The sequence below is a fragment of the Malaclemys terrapin genome, chromosome 6 (assembly GCF_027887155.1).
Source record: "Malaclemys terrapin pileata isolate rMalTer1 chromosome 6, rMalTer1.hap1, whole genome shotgun sequence".
Classification (NCBI taxonomy): Eukaryota; Metazoa; Chordata; order Testudines; family Emydidae; genus Malaclemys; species Malaclemys terrapin.
The window spans coordinates 118,238,582-118,257,204 of record NC_071510.1 but is presented as its reverse complement, the minus strand read 5'-3'; the positions used below and the strand labels follow the sequence as shown (position 1 = coordinate 118,257,204).

The 18,623-nt window shown below is 42.6% G+C and overlaps 1 protein-coding gene across 2 annotated transcripts in view; it reads right to left on the bottom strand.

The window, feature by feature from the left end:
* The window catches only part of MYO5B (myosin VB), a 385,776-nt gene that overhangs the window by 327,487 nt on the left and 39,666 nt on the right, over positions 1 to 18,623 (bottom strand). The window contains exon 1 of one of the 2 annotated variants that reach the window (XM_054031755.1): positions 9,438 to 9,519. The exons of the other annotated variant lie outside the window; for it this stretch is intronic. Within the exon in view, the coding sequence (XP_053887730.1) occupies positions 9,438 to 9,479 (42 nt within the window). The 5' untranslated portion in view covers positions 9,480 to 9,519. Of the gene's footprint in view, positions 1 to 9,437; positions 9,520 to 18,623 lie in introns of those variants that run through there. 2 annotated transcript variants of the gene reach the window in all.

Here is an 18,623-nt window from a genome sequence, read left to right as displayed (position 1 = left end):
CCTCAGCTGGAGTACTGTCTCCAATTCTGGGCACCACACTTTAGGAAAGATGTGGAGAAACTGGAGAGAGTCCAGAAGAGAGCAACAAAAATGATAAAAGGTCTAGAAATCCTGACCTATGAGGAAAGGTTATAAAAACTGGGCATGTTTAGTCTAGAGAAAAGACAACTGAGGGGGGACCCAATAATCTCCAAATATATTAAAGTGCTGTTATAACGAGGACAATGAAGATAGGCAATGGGCTTAATCTACAGTGAAGAAGTTTTTGGTTAGATATTAGGGAAAACTTTTTACCTAATCTCGTAGTTAGACTCTAGAATAGGCTTTGAAGGGAGATTGTGGAATCTCCATCACTGGAGGTTTTTAAGAACAGGTTGGCCCCACACCTGTCAGGGATGGCCTCAATGCAAGGGGCTGGACTTGATGACCTCTCAAGCTCCCTTCCAGCCCTACATGGCTCTGATTTTAATCATCTTATCTGGGCCAGAGTTATTTTTAAATGCAGTACAAGGAATCAAATAAAAACATCTTAACTTTTATGAAACTAAAATTATTAATATCAAGAGGAGAGTTCTAACCCTGAAAGTACTACCAAGACTCCTGTTCACTACTCTCAGTGATCCTCTTGAAGCTGAAGTAGTACATGATCAGTTGCAGGATCAAACTTGAATCTAATAAGACAGTACAAAGTAGACTCAATGGACTGTATAGAGGTAAAAGGAGCTACACAAAATGTTCAATCTTGTTGGGTTCTGGCAAATGTCATCTCCCTTTCAGATATTTCATACTGTAGGAAGTAGAAAAAGAGAGGATTTCTTGGCTTGCGTGTGTACTTCACAAAAGGTGTGAAAAGAATTATATTCACTATACTGGTCTTCAGCAGCTGTATTAAAAAGCCTGCCATGTTTAATATTAGACATAAGAAATAAAAAAAGGTAATAGATCCAGCTGATGAGAGCGATAGGTTTACTTAATGAAAATTGCCTTTTTATTACATGCTTTGGAATACTACACTCAGTGCAATCAAGGAAATGTTTATCAAATGGATTAGGCCCAGTGGGACACTACAACCTTCTGCATCTACAGCTTTACTACCCGAGCCCAAGAAACTACACACAGTACATACCTCTTACCTTTTACAATCTCTATTGTGACCTGCACACAGAGTCTGAGAGTACGTCTACAATGCTGCTGGGGGAGACATGCGCTAGCTCTGCTCAAGCGAGCATGCTAAAAATAGCAGTGTACATGGGGGCCTGAGTACATGCCTGGGGCCCAGGCGGGTTTGTATTTGGGAAGCTAGCCTGAGCCTCTGCCCATGCGAACCCCAGCTAAACCGCTGTTTTTACATGCTAGCTTGAACCGAGCTAGCGCGTGTCTGTCTGCCTGAGCTGGGAGGCACTAAAGATGTACCAAGTAAGAGTGAAAATGGCTATTGCTCCATTTGCCTGCTTCCTTAATAGAGAGATCTTATCAAACATTAGAATTATTACTTGGATTTTCATTTACTTTTCCCCATCAACTCTGCCGTTTTTCCCTTAAACTGATTTTCAGGTTCAACATTATACCATGCACCTTTTACAAAAGGCAGAGTTCCCTTGTGTCGCTAGCAGCTTAGATTATTAAAAACTGAAGGTTTTTAAAATCCAGTTTACTTCTCATTCTGCTACTTGCTGCTTTTGGTATTTCTCAAATTGGACAGCGAAGCTTCAAAGTGAAGATCACTTTGGTTTCTTGGCCATATCGGTTTCTGGTACCCTTGCACATGGCAGTGATATTTGGGTTGCAAACTTTGCAGGGTAACGTGTAACCGGTTCAAAACACTTATTTTTGCATCATATTTTTTGACATCATGTAGACGTTTCTATTCATCATACTGCAGCTTTTCTAAAAAGTACATTTTTACAATACTTATAATTAGAAGACAAATTTGAACTTAACTGTCCCTTTCAACTTACTTCACCGGAAGATACTACCAAGCACTGAGTGTTACTGAGACAGTAAGGTGTGCTCAAATTTCTGGACTAAAAGGATTCTGGTTGCTTCTGTCATTGTTATAACAGCGCCGATGCAGCAAAGCACATGGATTTTAAGCAGGTGAATAGACCCACTGACTTCAATAGACTCATGTGCTTAATACTAGGCTTAGGCAATTTCCTGAATCAGGGTGACAGATGGTAGACATTTGGCTGAACTGCTCCTTTGGAGTTAGTTGCACCTTTTTCTTTATCAAAAATATTAGCAATGTACACAAGCTGCCGGAGGGAAAAAACACTGATGGATTCCTAGAGTACTCAGTCTGTTAGTTCTACCCATCTGGTTACTGGAGTTTACTGCTCTTCTCTAGGAGTGAAATCCTGGCCCCATTGCAGTCAGTAGCAAAACTGACTTCAGTGGAGCCAGGATTTCACCCCAGGTGATACTACACATTTAAATGAAACTGTCATTTGTATTTCGAAGTAATGCACAAGAGAAAACATTTACCAACCAACCATTATTTAGGGATAATTTTGTTTGCGCTACTGAACTTTAAAACATATACACGATTGCTGCTGATCAGCATACCTAGCAGTGGCCAAAACACATCTGCAGCCATACCAAGTGAGTCTAACAATACTGGAAAGAAGGAGGCAATTCTTGATATCCTTCTCTGGTGGCCTCCCTCCACCACCAAGTAAGTGATCATGCTCTGCTCTAGTCTACTGTACTGACCGGGAGACTGGCTTTAACATATACTATGTTGTCTTTTAAGTATTTGCCTTCAAAGCAGGTATCAGCAGAGGTCAGTGTGGTCAGCCAGATTCTAGGCGGTTGGGATTTGGTCTCATTTGATCTAAATCCCCCGAGTTCAGAGACTGAGTCAGATGAATGCTAGGCAAATAACTTACTCCTAGATTAAGGCCAGAGACCATTAGTATCACCTGGCCTGACCTGCAACAGACAAGCCGTAAAACCTCACCTACTAATTTCTGCATCAAGTCCATAATTTCTGTTTGAGCTGCAGCATAACCTTTAGAAAAATATCCAGCCTTAAATTAAAGGCATCAAGTGAAGTAGAATCCACCACAGGTCTACATCAATAACTACCCTCACTTAAAATTTGTGCCTTATTTCTAGTCTGACTACAACTACCATCAGCTTCCAATCACTGGATCTTGTTATTTCTTTCTCTGCTAGATTAAAGCACAGTCTACTATCAAAACTATTCCCCATGCAAGTACTTTTAGATGACCAATTCACCTTATAGCCATCTCTTGGATGACCTACGTATACTGATGTTCTTAAATCCCACTACAAAGGCAGATTTTTCAGACCTCCGTAGCATTCTTTTAGCGCTTTTCTAAACCTTTTTCAACATCCTTTAATGGGGTCACCAGGACTGGGGCCCGGGGCCAAAGCCAGAGCGCCACCTCCTGGGGCCATAGCCAAAGTCTGAGAACTTCAGCCCTGGGCAGCGGGGTTCAGGTTACAGGCCCCCTGCCTGGGGCTGAAGCCCTTGGCTTCCGCTTTGGTCCCCCCCACCCGGGGTGACAGGGCTCGGGCAGGTTCAGGCTTTGGTCCCCCCTTCCGGGGTCATGTAGTAATTTTTGTTGCCAGAAGGGGGGGTCGCAATGCAATGAAGTTTGAGAACCTCTGGTCTAGAACACACTGACATTTTGGAATCGACTAGATGCGGTGTTTAGAAGTTATTGCATTATATCCAGACAAACAAACGCCATCAAGTTAATTGCAGGACCTCACTTCATTTGGCCAATGCATATAGTTGTAGGATAGGATTTTCCGAAGTGCTCAGGACTGGCCTAACCCAGGGCTAAGGATATCAAGAGCATTTTTGAAAAGCCCTCTCATAGCACCCTACACACCTCCAGGTTGTGCCAGGATTGTTTGCTGTTGAATCAAAGGAAAGGGAACTCATGCAACAAGGTGAAAGTTAGGAAGAAGAACTCACAGCACAAGCAAGAAAATCCTGTGTAAGTTTAAAAAAAAAAAAAAGAAGAAGAAGCCAGTTACACAGAGAGGAATAGAAATGGAAGGCTGAGTTCTCTCACTACTTTGGCCAGAGTCGTGGCTACCCCATCTACGCGAGAAAAGGTGTTTCCATTAGCATAGCCTAAAGGAAGCCCATTAATGTTCCTAAGAACTAAACAAAGGCTTTAAGAGGAAAAACCTCAAGGAGATGAATGCTGCTAGCAACATTCACAAAACCAGTTTAGGGGACACGTTCCAAGCGACTACCATATATTTTACCATTAAAACAACTGAGTGAAGAGGCAACATTACCTACTGGACTAGGAGTTGAGATCTGGGCTCTATTTCCAGCTCTGCCATTGACCAGCTGCATGGCCTTGGGCAAGTCACTTCACCTATCTGTGCCTTTGTTTCCTTTCCCCGGTCTTGTTTCTTTGGACTGTAAACTTGTGGGGGCTAGGATTGTCTCATATACGCCCCATTGTACTATGCATGTACAGTGGACGATACTGCCCCAATTTCATATGAGGCCTTTAAGGTGCTACTGTAATCTGAACAATAGGTCTGTTTCCTATGCAGTAACACAGAACAGACCCCTCCTTCCAATTACAGCCCCTAGAATGGGGAGATATACTGGGCTAATAGTCAGCCCTGCTGTGGGAATTATTCAAGGCCTTGTTCACAAGCTTGATCTCACAGCTGCCAGCTTTCCCCATTAGCAGAGAACTCATCAGGATCATCGGTATATTATGCATGACCCTCAAGCTGGCACTGAGATTTTACTCCACACTCCATCTGTATGTGTGGGCAGAGATGATGATGAGGATGCTCAAGACATACGGGATGGCTTTGCCACACGATCCAAATGCCGCATATGCCGTTCTAAACAAGTCAGGAGAACTGTTTGGAGGGACAGTATAAATGCTTTACACACATGCTAAATCAAGGTCCCACTGAAGTGAACAACTCCCTTAGAGCCGGGACAAATGGGATTTTAACAGACAATATTCAGTCAATCAAAACATACTGGGTAAAGATTGGTAATCTTGAGAAATAAATAGCTAGAGAAAAACAGTCATTTTATTGTTAAGAGTGGGATTGAAAACGGTATAGCTTTCTGGCTGACACTCCAACGAAAGAGACGACTACTCCATTTGGAGAGAGACCTTTAGCATGCAAACTGTTTTTTCCCCAAGCTGTATGCAAAGAAGAGGTAACTAAAAATGCAATAGGTTCAAAGGAGCTTATAAAATATTAGTGGACATGAAAAGAAGTTGGAAAAATAGCTCAAGGCCTAGAAAGATTATTCCTCCCCCAACAAAAATAAATATTGAATTGGCTATTGTACAAATACCTTCACTTCTAAGTACAGTTCACCTACACAAACCTTATTCCCAAGGCACAAATACCTTCTTGGCTGGTATGGTAATAAGTAGGTTGACACCTGAACTCAAAGTAGCTATGGGACGCAACTGAGGGACTGTAAAGTGAAATAAATCTTACACCAGGAGGTGGTGTGCGACAGGAAAGGAAAAGTGAAACTAGCAGTTGTGGTAGAAGCAAAACCCTAGAAATACGAGATCGGAGAATGTGATGCTCTTCTGTAATATCAGGTCAGATATGTAATGTCTTCTACTGGTACCACGTAACCCAGTAGAACCTACCACAGGTTGATTGCTCGACAACTAAACTGGGACCCTCACCACTCACTGAGATACCCAGTGGAATGAAAAACAACATCCATAAAGGAGTAACTACCTCTGGTGCTGCTGTCTTGCACCTAGTTTTTGACTAAACAATGACTATGGAAGAAAACCCTAAACCAACCTGCTGTGGAGAAGATATCAGGCAGCTGACACTGCACCTCAGCTCTGCCCTCTGGCATCCAGAGCTGGGCTGGTTTCCAAATGTCTTGGTCACCAAGCCTTTCAGCCTAGTCAGTCCCACCGAGAGGGGCACTTTTGGTCCCGGGACAGCCTCTGCCTCCTTATTTTTCTGGCTCACCCTAGGAGCCAAAGATTCGGGCACAACGGTTAGCCTCTTCCAAACTTGCTTGTAGGAATGAGGACAACGTGCACTGTATGTCAAATGATCTAAGAGAAGAACCCTAGGAAGACTGCCATCCTTGACAGACAGCTGGAGAAGCTCAACATCAATATAGCCGCTCTCCTGGAAAACAGACTGCTGGCTGACCCAGGCACGCTATATGAGATACATTGGACCTTTTTCTGGAGTAGAAAAAGCAAACGAGACCCACTGCAAACAGGATGGATTTTGCAGTCAAAAACTGAAGGTCCTGCTGCAACATCAGAATGTATCACATCATTTAGAATATTGGCAAAGACACCTGTGGAAAATACCAATGCATATGCCCCAACATTTTTCTCCATCTCTGAAGAGAAGGACTTGTTCTATCAACAACCCAACAGCGTTATCAGGAAGCTACCACCAGGTAAGTGACTATATACTGGGAAAGGTCAATGCTAGAGAGTCAGCTCAGAAGATGTGGCCATTATGGAGTGGGAAAAAATGACAATTGGCAAAGACTACGGGAGCTCTACACCCACCAAGGACTGTGTATTACGAATATCTGCTTCCAAGAAAGTCACTGCTGGAAGGTCTCATGGAGACACCACAGATCTGGAGACTGGCACCAAATGGATTTAATTGTCACCCACAGAAAACACCTAGAAAATAAAAAGCAACAAAAAAAAGAGTCCTGTGGCACCTTATAGACTAACAGATGCATTGGAGCATAAGCTTTCGTGGGTGAATACCCACTTTGTCAGACCTAGAAGATGTTCACCATAGTCTTAGTCTTCACAGTGCAGACTATGACAGACTATGTGCTGGTATGCTGTAAAATAAGGCTTTCACTATGGAAATTCCATTGTACCAAACAAACAAAGTTGTCGCCCATGCATTAACATGAACACCACAAGACCACCATGGGAGGTGTCTCCAATTCACTACAAATCTCAGGGAAGCTGTGTCATTGATTGCCTCTCCCCTGAATGCTGTTGCAGCATGGAACACTCTCAGGACAGATATCCGTATTGCTATATCCTTAGCTTTTGGCAAAAAAGACTGTACAAGATAGAGACTGGTTTGTGTCAGACTCCGAAGAAATGCTTCCAGTTATTGAAGCAAAACTGCACAGCGTATCTCCACCATAACATGAACCCCTCTCCTGAGACTGGCCTAGAGCTCATTGCAACAAATAGCAAGGCAATGTGCTCAATCATACTGACTCAGTCTGCACCAGAAGATACAAATGTCCTTTGAGAATGGTGATCTCAGGGCCGCCCAGAGGATTCGGCGGTGGGTCCCGCGGCAGAAGGACAACCCCGCCGCGGATCTTCAGGGCACTTCAGTGGCGGGTTCTGGGGCGGAAGGACCCCCCGCCGCCGAAGACCCAGAGCGGAAGAAGCTCCAGGGGCCTGGGCACCACGAGAGTTTTCCGGGGGCCCCGGAGCGAGTGAAGGACCCTGCTTCAGGGGCCCCGAAAAACTCTTGTGGGGGCCCCTGCGGGGCCTGGGGAAAATTGCCCCACTTGCCCCCCCTCTAGGCGGCCCTTGGTGATCTCAGAGGTATGTATGACAAAATCAAGGAAGCAATAGGTCCTTCAGCCAAGAAGGCTTCCCCACTCAAATCTCTCAATGGAGACGTCATCATTGACTGAGGCAAACAGATGCAACACTGGCTATCACAAACTCTATCCACATGAAACCACTGTTTCTGAAGCAGCATGAAATGCAATCCTCAGTCTCCAAGCTATGCAAGAGCTTGATATAGAACCATCTATAAATGACCTTGAAAAGGCAAATCACCTCCCTAAAACTGCACAACATCTTGCTCGTCTGCTGGAGGGAAGGAGTACCACCACAAGACATGAAGGACGACAACACCATATAAATGCAATCCCTCTGGTTTTCTTTGTAACAACTACAGCAGAATCTCTCTCCTTAGGTTGCTGCCAAGGCATTTGCAGAGGTCATTCTAAAAAGACTGCAAATTCTTGCTTAACAAGTATAACCAGATAGTCAGCACAGCTTTCATGCTGGTAGATCAACTATCAAAATGGGGTCTTGATGCTTTTCTTGTAGTTGCCTTTGTGCTAAGAACAAGGAAAATCCTCTTTACACAGCTTTCACAGATCTTCCCAAGGCTTTTAGCCTGGTCAGCTGGAAGGACCTTTTCCAGCTATAGGGAGAATTGGTTGTCCCGCAATCCTTCTCAGTCTGATTCAAGCCATCCATGATGGCGTGAAGGCTACAGCCCAGTATGATGGTGATCAGATAGTTTTGAAATCCAATGTTGTTAAATAGGGACATGGTATATCTTTGGTATATTCTTCTCTTTGCAGCTTCATTGTGGTTTCTTGACTAGCACCAAGGGTGTATATCCCCGTACAAGATCAGATGGAAAACTTCAACAATGTGCATCTAAGAACAAAAAGGAAAGCCAAACACCTGCTGATAAGAGACCACCTTTTTGCCAATGACAGAGTGTTTATCACACATAGCGAAGTGGAGCTCCAGGAACTTTGCAATAGCTTTGCATTGGCTTGTGATGAATTTGGACTAACCCATCAGTCTAAAGAAGACAGTGATTATGGCACAAGATATATTGACTGCACCAGAAGTTTTAGTAGCTAGCACCACACTAGAAGGTGTACATAAATTCTGCTATTTAGGAACAATTGCATTGGATAACTTGATGAAGAGCTTAATTCTTGCATCAGAAAGACAGCCATTATGTTCGGCCAACTGATCAAGCACATGTGCACTGGCAGGAAACTAACACTGAACACCAAGATATGGGTTTACCAGATGTGTGTTTTGAGCATGCTGCTGTATGGTGACAACTCTGGACCACCTACAGAAGGCATGAGAGAAGGCTAGCCATCTTCCACACCCACTGTCTTGACTGTATCCTAAATATCAAGTAGGAAACCAAAGTTCCTAACAATGCAGCACAGCAGAAAGCAAAATTACCAAGTCTAATCACTATTCTCAAGCACAGACATCTCTGTTGCCTTGGTCATCTGCACCGGTTAGATGCTGGACATATTTCAAAGGATCTCCTCTATGGAGAGCTTTGCCATGCTCTAAGGTCACTGGGCTGACCTAAGCTCAGATTCAGGACACTTGCAAGAGGGACTCAAGAACTTTCAACATCGATACCACAAGCTGGGAAGATTCAGCTAGCAACAGGCTACACTGGAGGGCTGTGTTACAGCAGGGAGTCAAATAGGCTGAACAGAAGCCGTTGAGGAGGGAGCGCAAAGAGAGCAAAGAGGAAAGCACAGCAGGCCTCAAGCACTAGCAGTGCACCAGCTTCGGCTTCTGGCCCAGCACTTTCCACCCATATTATCTGTGGCAAGGATTGTCACTAAAAAAATTTAGACTTAGCTGCTCGCAATGCTGTAGCGTGACACACGGGAACTGAACTGCTTCGGCACTTACACCATCACCTTCTTTCGAGATGGCCAGTTGCCATTCATTCATTCTGTAACGTCACAGGGTTTGGGTCTACACAGCCAAGGCCAAGCAGTCTTAGTCCTTCAGGAGGGGTTTTTGTACTGATTATCTTTGACTTGAATAAAAAAAAAAAAAAAAGTCAAAATCAATGTAAGATAGTTTGTATTGCTGACTTAACACTATAGAAACATATATAGGCGCGTGCACACACACACTCTTAACAGAGGCAACAACAGATGGAGAGAATATGCCTACAGTTTGATCTATTTCTCTCGATCATACACACACTTGAAAATTGTTGCTTAATGTGCATCATTGAGTTAAATCCTTGCACGTCACCTTGAAGCATTCATAGTCTCTATAGGATACCTTTTTAAATAAAGGCCATACACAAATCATTTCCCCTCTCTCTCGGCCCAAGTATAATTATTCTTCCCTCTCTATAACAGGTCTATACTTTACTTAATATTCTGCAGGAAGTGGTCACAGTTTGGAGTTCAGAATTCACTCAGATCCCACAAGTATATATCCATCCCTTACATCTCCAGCGATACATGCAAACGGAACTAATTTCTCTCAGCGGATGTATTGGCTAAATGCCTTGCAGCGATAACTTCAGAGAGCATTTAGATGAAGCATTTGTCTCTGGAATTGTGTATCTTCAGATATATGATGTTGATCTGAAGGTTTAAAGATGAAAGCAGCAGCCCTCTGGGGAAGATATAATGTATATTCCAGAGACTGTGTTATAAATACAATTCTGAGCATCTTTATTTTCTGTTTAACAAGCTAGCTCCCTGGTAAGGCATCATCTTAAATTTAGCTAACAGTATATTATCTTGACACTGTCTAAGAACAGTACTTGGACAACTCCTGTTTCCTAGGTTCTGTTCTTAGGCCCCATAGGAAAATTCATGTGAGCAAAGTCTGACTGACCTCCCCCGTCCCTCAAAAAAGTGACATTTTATAAAAGCCTTCTTCAATTGAATATATACCCCCATCCAGTCCCAGAGGGGAAGCAGCTGCATCTCTCCAAAAAAGCATGGCGAAGGTAACACTCTTTTCAAGTGATGCACATGAGTTTTTTCTTAATAGGTGAGTATTAAAATGAAGAATGCTGCACAAAAATCTAGAGAGGAGACTGACAGCAGCATTTTGTTTTTTGGTTACATGAGAATCCTGGTTTCACTGACGTCATTGGCAAAACTTCCATTGGCCCCACTGATTAGGTACAATGCACAAATGTGGCTATAATGTAGCAAGAACTCATAATAATGAATGGATGTGAGGTCACCTGCGCGCCAAGCATGGAATGATTAAATTCTTTGCAAGGAAGTAAAAGATCCTATTCAACCAGATACTTTAAAATAGTCAGGTTACTGAAACCCCACTGAGGTACTGGGCAACACATTGTCCTCAAAGGAAGGGATGTGATCACACTGTGCCTAACTACCAGCACTGAGTGAAGCACGCTTTAACCATGCCCCTAGAAAAAGTTGGAGGAAAAAATTCAAGACAACCAACAAGTCTTTCCAGTTAGACCAAGTTTTCTACAACGGTAGATGTAAACAGCTTCCATTGTTGTGTCCACTGAATACTTACACTACGTGGCTGCCTGTCCCTTCCAGAATCCAGCTCAAACCTCAACTTTATTTTAAGCTCTGAGTTATCAGGCCCTGCAGGGGCTTTAAGGATCAGGTCTTTCTCCATTCCCTTATGCTCGGAGACATATTCTCACCCCTGCACTTTTTGCAGCTCCTGTCCTAGGCTTCCTATCTCTCTCTGCATCATAGCCTCCATCTTTATTCACATCCCAGCTGAAGATACAAGGTAACTCGTTCACAGGACTTAGTGGTAGTACTAGTGCCGAGAGAACCAGCATCTCAGTTTAGTACAGCTTTTAACACTGACATTATGCGCCTAGATTGTGTACTGTTACTATAGGAATCTTGCTGTTCATATGAACTTTTGGGGTGAAACCCTGGCCCCACTGAAGTCAACAGCAAAACCTCCTTTGACTTCAGTGAGGCCAAGGTTTCAACCTTGATCATCTTATCCTAAGGGTATTTAACTTTGTGCACATAAGTAAAATCAAGGCAATAATTCCACCCAATTGTCACATAGCTGAAAACGGAAGTCTTTAGGAAGTTCACATTTTGATAATCACTCAGTTCCCTATGCTTTTCAACATAAAAGTGAAGGACATTCACCAATGAACCCCTAATTCTAATTCAGCTCAAGGATTTTTCTACTGAGAATCCATTTTTCTACTGAGCGTCCAGATGTTTAGCTCCTAGAAGAAACTCTGAAGCAGCAGTTCTGCTGCCTCGCCCCCAGGCAGACCACAAAGCCATTTTCTGAAAGGGTTGTGATGTTTTCTACAGAATTCAAGTTTATAATTAAAAGAAAGTTTCCAGCCCATATGGCTAGGGAGATAACCATGCAAATGTGAACATAAACAACTGCACTTAGCTTTATTGACTATACAGCACTGGAAATTGTGTAGTTAATGTATAAATGGTACTTTGAAATGGTCACGTTTATATACAGTGGATATAAACGTTGATTTTGGCTCTACATGGCACAATGATCTTTAAACAAAAATAAATGTTGGTTGTCTGGTGCTTTTTGGGGGGGAGGGGGTTGGCTTAACTAGCACAAAAAGATTCCAGCCTGGGGCGCACAGAAACTACAGAATAGATTTTAGGGGTTTGCAATACAGGTGTGACGGCACCCCCCATAAGGCTTTATGGAAATATGCTTATGAGTATATGACATAACTGGAATATGTTCTGTGCTACATATGCCATGTAACATATCTATGTAAAGGTTATGATCTACTGAATCTATTAATCCTATTTGTATGCATGTATCATTTTTATATTCAAAGTTACGAATACTGGCCATGTACTGGCTTGATTTCTAAATAATCTTAGTAGAGCATTTGGTCAGTTCCTGGAGAAAGGAATTTGCAAAGTTAAGTGCCCAATCAAGAAGCACTTAAGGAACAATGCATCTTGGAATGCTCCAATCCACATAAGAAGTCTTCCTGGAGACATTCAAGATACCATGTGGGCAATGGCTTCTGCCTGTAAAAACTGTGAGTCATGCATGGACATGTGACTTGCCCAGGTGACTCCAGAACTCCATCTTGGAGCTGGACTTTGCATAGGAGAGAGGAGGGGGTCTCCACCCACAAGAGAAAGTCTATTTAAGCCCATGGGAGACCCCTCCATTTTGTCTTCAGCTGGCTAAAGAGAGCCTCTCCACCCCAAGGATACCTGAAAGAAACTGGAACAAAGGACAATAACCACAGGGGGTGAGAGTGATTGCTGGACCCAGACTAGAAGGAGACTAGTCTGTAAAAGGAAGCTTACTAGTGAGGTTTTTATCGGTACTCAGTTGTATTACTGTATTAGACTTAGATTTGCGTGTTTTATTTTATTTTACTTGGTAATTCACTTTGTTCTGTCTGTTCCTACTTTGAACCACTTAAATCCTACTTTCTGTATTTAATAAAATCACATTTTACTTATTAATTAACTCAGAATATGTATTAATACCTGGGGGGGGGGGGGAACAGCTGTGCACATCTATCAGTGTTATAGAGGGCAAACAATTTATGAGTTTACCCTGTATAAGTGTTATAAAAGGTAAAACTGATTTATTTGGGTTTAGACCCCACTGGGAGTTGGGCATCTGAGTGTTAAAGACAAGAACACCACAGAAACTTCAGTCAAGCCTACAGCTGTTAGGTGATGTGGTTCAGACCTGGGTCTGGGTTTGCAGCAGGCAAGCGAGTCTGGCTCAAACCAGGCAGGGCACCAAAGTCCTAAGCGGACAGGGCAGGAAAGCAAGGACAGAAGTAGTCTTGGCACATCAGTTGGCAGCTCCCAAGGGGGTTACTGTGATCTAACCCGTCACAACGGGGAACAAAATTTTAGAACTGTCTTTAATGAGTTAACGTTTATCTGTTCAGCCATCTCTTTAACGGGTTACTTAAGGGGGGAGAATTCACTGTCTATTCCAGAGAAAATCACAAATCCAGCCATCAATAAATTGCCCACAAACAGCAAGAGTCCAGTTAAATGGCTAGAACAAGGAAGTTCCAATGGAGCTCTCAGGGTTCCTACTTCTTATGACATAATGGACATGCTCTCTGTTCTTTCAAATGATGGGACAGTTTCATCTTCTCCCAATCCCAGGACTACAGGTTACTAGGAAAAAACAAAAGCATTCATTACCATTATTCACACAGAATCACCCTTCCTAGGTCTTGTTTGAAGGACTGCATTTCCCATTGTCTCAGCACTTTAAGGTGTGCAGCCTTTTATTCTTGGTCACTAGCTCAGGTCAACCCAGATACGTGTTAGCCAAAAGTCTCTGCCATCGGATTGGATGACTGTTAGATCACCTAGTGATACAAGTTGGTTCTCAGTCCAGCTCCTTACAGACAGGTATCAGAAAGACCATCATAGAATATCAGGGTTGGAAGGGACCTCAGGAGGTCATCTAGTCCAACCCCCTGCTCAAAGCAGGACCAATCCCCAGGCAGATTTTTGCCCCAGATCCCTAAATGGCCCCCTCAAGGATTGAACTCACAACCCTGGGTTTAGCAGGCCAATGCTCAAACCACTGAGCTATCCATCCCCCATCCCCCTCATCATAACTGGCATCTCCTTGATAATAACTGGTCTTTCTGCGTAGACTAAGTAAGCATGAAGAATTAGCTACTCACTCTCATACCTTCAGCTGGTACTTTCAGAAGAGAGATGAGGTACACCTGAGGGGTAGGGCGGGCAACCTCACACTGCAGATGCTGGTTATTTGTTGAATAAAAGGTAGAATTTATATCCAGAAATTCTATCAAAGGACTCTGAACCAAGAGGAGATTGTATTCAAGCTCCCTTCCTCAGCCACTTATCATAGTTCATCTTAGGTAAGTCTATCTCCTCAGTTAACCCAGATGGAAGGAAGAAGGAGGAGAGGGCATGTGTCATTTATGGGTACAAGACCTTACTGAAAAACAGAAGTTATTGCAACCAATTTCTCTTAATAAACTACCATCAGACAAGGATTTCACAGTAATGGTACTAGAGAATGGATAATTCAGATCTCAAACCCCACACAGGAAAGCTGAAAGTATGTTCTTTGGCAAGTGTAAACCCAAACAGCTGCCTTGCTTCAAGGAATTGTTACCATCATGATATTATCAAAACCAACTACTGTCTTGGGATGAAAGAAGTTCATGGAACAGGGATTCTAAAATATAGTATTTGCCCATGGGATTGGGTGAGGGTTTGAAACCAAAACCATTCATTAAAGATTCTCTGGCACAGATATCAAATGGTTCTCTGCAGATCCACTGCTGAAAATTTCAAACAGCAGCTTCCAGCTTAAGTTTCTTCATGTATTAAAAGCATATTTATTTCTGAGTTGTCAGTCGGCTGCTAGCATGTCAGACTCCATGAAGAGTCTCATCGGGATGCAAGTTTAGTCCTCCTGGTTTATTGAAAATATATTTTTCATATCAAAAATGTACATTAGAAAGAAAGCTAAAGTTGCAAAGTAAAGCACTCAGAAATCACAATGTGACAATGTGAAGGTTGTTTGTGCAACTTTAATGCCTCGTATCCTTGTGAGACTGTAGGATGACATACATTACATGATCACGTACTGTTTTCCACAGAATCACTCTCTGTCAGTACACACTGTAGCTGTTCAGAATTTCTTTCTATTCTCATCAATTAGCGTGTAGACTTTTGCCTTATTTACTGCACACCCTACATCAGGGGTAGGCAACCTATGGCGCGCGTGCCAAAGGCAGCACACAAGCTAATTTTCAGTTGCATTCACACTGCCCGGGACCTGGCCACCGGTCCAGAGCGCTCTGCATTTTAATTTAATTTTAAATGAAGCTTCTTAAACATTTTAAAAACCTTATTTACTTTACATACAACAATAGTTTAGTTATAGATTATAGACTTATAGAGAGAGAGACCTTCTAAAAACGTTAAAATGTATTACTGGCACACAAAACCTTAAATTAGAGTGAATAAATGAAGACTCGGCATACCACTTCTGAAAGGTTGCCGACCCCTGCCCTACACCAAATAAACTGGGCCCCCCCCCCAAATCATCATTGGAACATCCGAGCATCTCAAACCACTAAGGCACTACAGCTATTTAAATAACAGTAGCACTTCTCTGTAGAACAGGAAAATATATTCTTAGAAACAGCAAACCCATTTGTCAAACTTTCCAAAAAGTTCAATCCTAAACTGCCGAATTTCAGTCCGAAGAGGGAAAGAAAGCTGTAAGCAGCTGAAAATTAAGAGACAAAAATTGAATAGAATTAAGACACTTAGTGCCTTTGACATCCAAGGCCTTGTCCACACACACATCGTAACTATATATTTGTACAGTGAGTGGTACAACAGCCCAAGTGGGGACACAGTTATATCAGTATTAAGGTTCTTTATATTTAGAGCCCTACCAAATTCACAGTTCATTTTGGTCAATTTCATGGCCAGAGGGTTTTAAAATTGGTCAATTTCATGTTTTCAGCTGTTTACATCTAAAATTTCACAGTGTTGTAACCATGGACGTCCTAACCCAAAACAGGCTCATGTGGGGGAGAGAAGTTTGCATAGTTGAAGTAGAGGAGTTTCAGAATTGCCACCCTCACTTCTGTGCTGCCTTCAGAGCTGGGCTCCGAAGGCAGCAGCCACAGTGCTTCCTGCAGCCGAGGGAGGTACCCAAAGGCAGGTCTGATCTCCCTCCCAGACGCTGTGCAGGAAAGAGAAAGTCCTGTCCCTCCCCAGCCTGGTGGACTAGCAGCTAAAGCCTAGTGAATGGTAGGAGCCCCCAGCTGGGGCGCCCCCAGACCTGCCCCTTTCCCTCCCTTTCAATAGCTAGATTTTACAAGGGAGGTCTGATTTCACAGTCCCTGATGTGTTTTTCACAGCCATGAATTTGGTAGGGCCCTATTTATATGGGTATTCCTGTACACAAAGATGAATAAGCTAGACTGGTATAAAGCACCATTATACCACTACAACTGCACCCCCATTATGGGCTGTACCAGTATAGCTATTTTGGATTAAAATAAATTGATATATATCAATACCCCACTCCCCAACAAGAGTACAAAACTCTTCTAGATTGGGATCCATAATGCATAAAGGATTATGTGCTGCATAGACAAATATGCCAGGGGATATGCAAGGATTCTGGGCTGCTTGGACAAATATGCCAGAGGATATGGTTACAGCTTGTTCAAGTTGGTTATGGCTTGTTCAAGTCTTCAGCTATGTTCATGGACTCAGCTGAGATTCCATCCACACTACAAAATGCAGTCATGCTCCAAATCTGTCAGGGAAAAGCCAAGTCACACCTGACACCCTCCCACCCGCCCCCCGTCTCCTTTTGTAATGAAGGTGTGATGCACAGAAGTGCTGCTATGCAGCTGAACTTCAGTAACTGTATAGTAAGAAATACTAAAATTTAATCTTTTTTGGAGGAAGGGAAACCCACTGATCATAGCAGAAATATTGGTGAAGCGCCTGAAAAGGCAGCAGTGAATAGTCTCAGGTAAAACATTCTAACAGCATCTACAGCAGTTTTATAACCGTTCCAGAGAACTGATGAGTGCAGCAACTGCTATGTTAATTAGGCTTCATTCATGCCTCCCTAATGCTGTAGTTATGCAATTTCCCTTGCTGCAGTTCTGCTGAACAATCATGACCACATTAGTCATGGTAGTAGGAATTTAAGAAATACCTGCTCCAACAGACGCAAGAGATTTGTGCAGTGTACTCGGAGAGATCACTCTCTTTTTTGTGAAGCCCAGTTTTCAGTCATTTGGTTAGAAAAATCTTTGCCCCAGAGAGTTTTATTATTGCATTTAGTGAATGAGAATTTGAGGAAAGAGATTTAACATGACAGAGATCACCAAAAAATGATGAAATATTTGTCCTCTGAATGTTTTTCTTCCACAGTGCAACCTTCATGATCCAACCTCATTTATCTGAAATTGGGTCATGTCTCCTGATGTCTATGGATTCTGTTTAAAAATTTCCCTTGATTAGCCAAACATAATATCCTTTGTGACATCTGAATGATCGAGGTTGCTGCAATTTCTTTTTTGCAAAGTAATTCAGATAAGAATAATTGTGTGTATCTAAAAGATGACATTCCAGATGAAAAGACAGTTACCAATGGATAGTTTCGAAATGTCACAGATCAAAAGAAAGCAGGGGGAGGGAAGCCTTCCACTGAATACTCAGAGATTAGGGTTAAAAACAGTATATTGTGCTGTTTCTATATTTTAACTATGGTAGCATTAACTCATGCATGCACAGCGGCTTCAGACTGTCAATTCACAAAACTGTATGCAGTGTTGTAGCTGTGTCGGGACCAAGATACTACAGAGACGAGCTGGGTGACCTGAAGACAAGCTGTGTAAACTCAAAAGTTTGTGTCTCTCACCAACAGAAGTTAGCCCAATAAAAGTTATTACCTCACCCACCTTGTCTCTCGAATTCACAGAATTATGAGGAGGTATTTTAAAATGAAAGTATCTAATTACAATCTAGAAAGTTAGGAAATCCGTATTAACATCAGATTTGTAATTTAGAGTCCATTCTTTAGGCACAGAGAGAGGGAGGGAGGGAGAGAGGTCAACATAAATTCACTGACGTTTACATGCCTCAGTTATTCCTACTTAGTTCACAGGTTACACCTAATCTGACACTAGAGCAGGAGGTCACTTGAGAAGTTAGTCCCATGCTCTATGCCTTAAATGAATAGCACTACCTATATTTGTGACTCCTTGTCAAGTTTAAAAATAATGGGCCAGTTCCTCAGCTGGCATAATTCAATGGAACTATGCCCACAGACAACAGTGAGGATCTGGCTACGTCATAAAATAAATAATAATGGCAAGTATTCATATAAGTAAGAGACATACAGCTTTTGCTCATGTCTGAAGGCCTCATCTAATTTGTTCTACTTGAACAAAGCGTATTGGAATTATCCTAACCTTTAATAATGAGAGGGGCAGCATGAACAAAGTAGAGGTCCCCACATGCAATGCTGCATCTTGATCTCATGCCATTCGGCTTGAATTAAGAGAAACCATCACATCCTGGGACTTGGCAAATCTCCAAG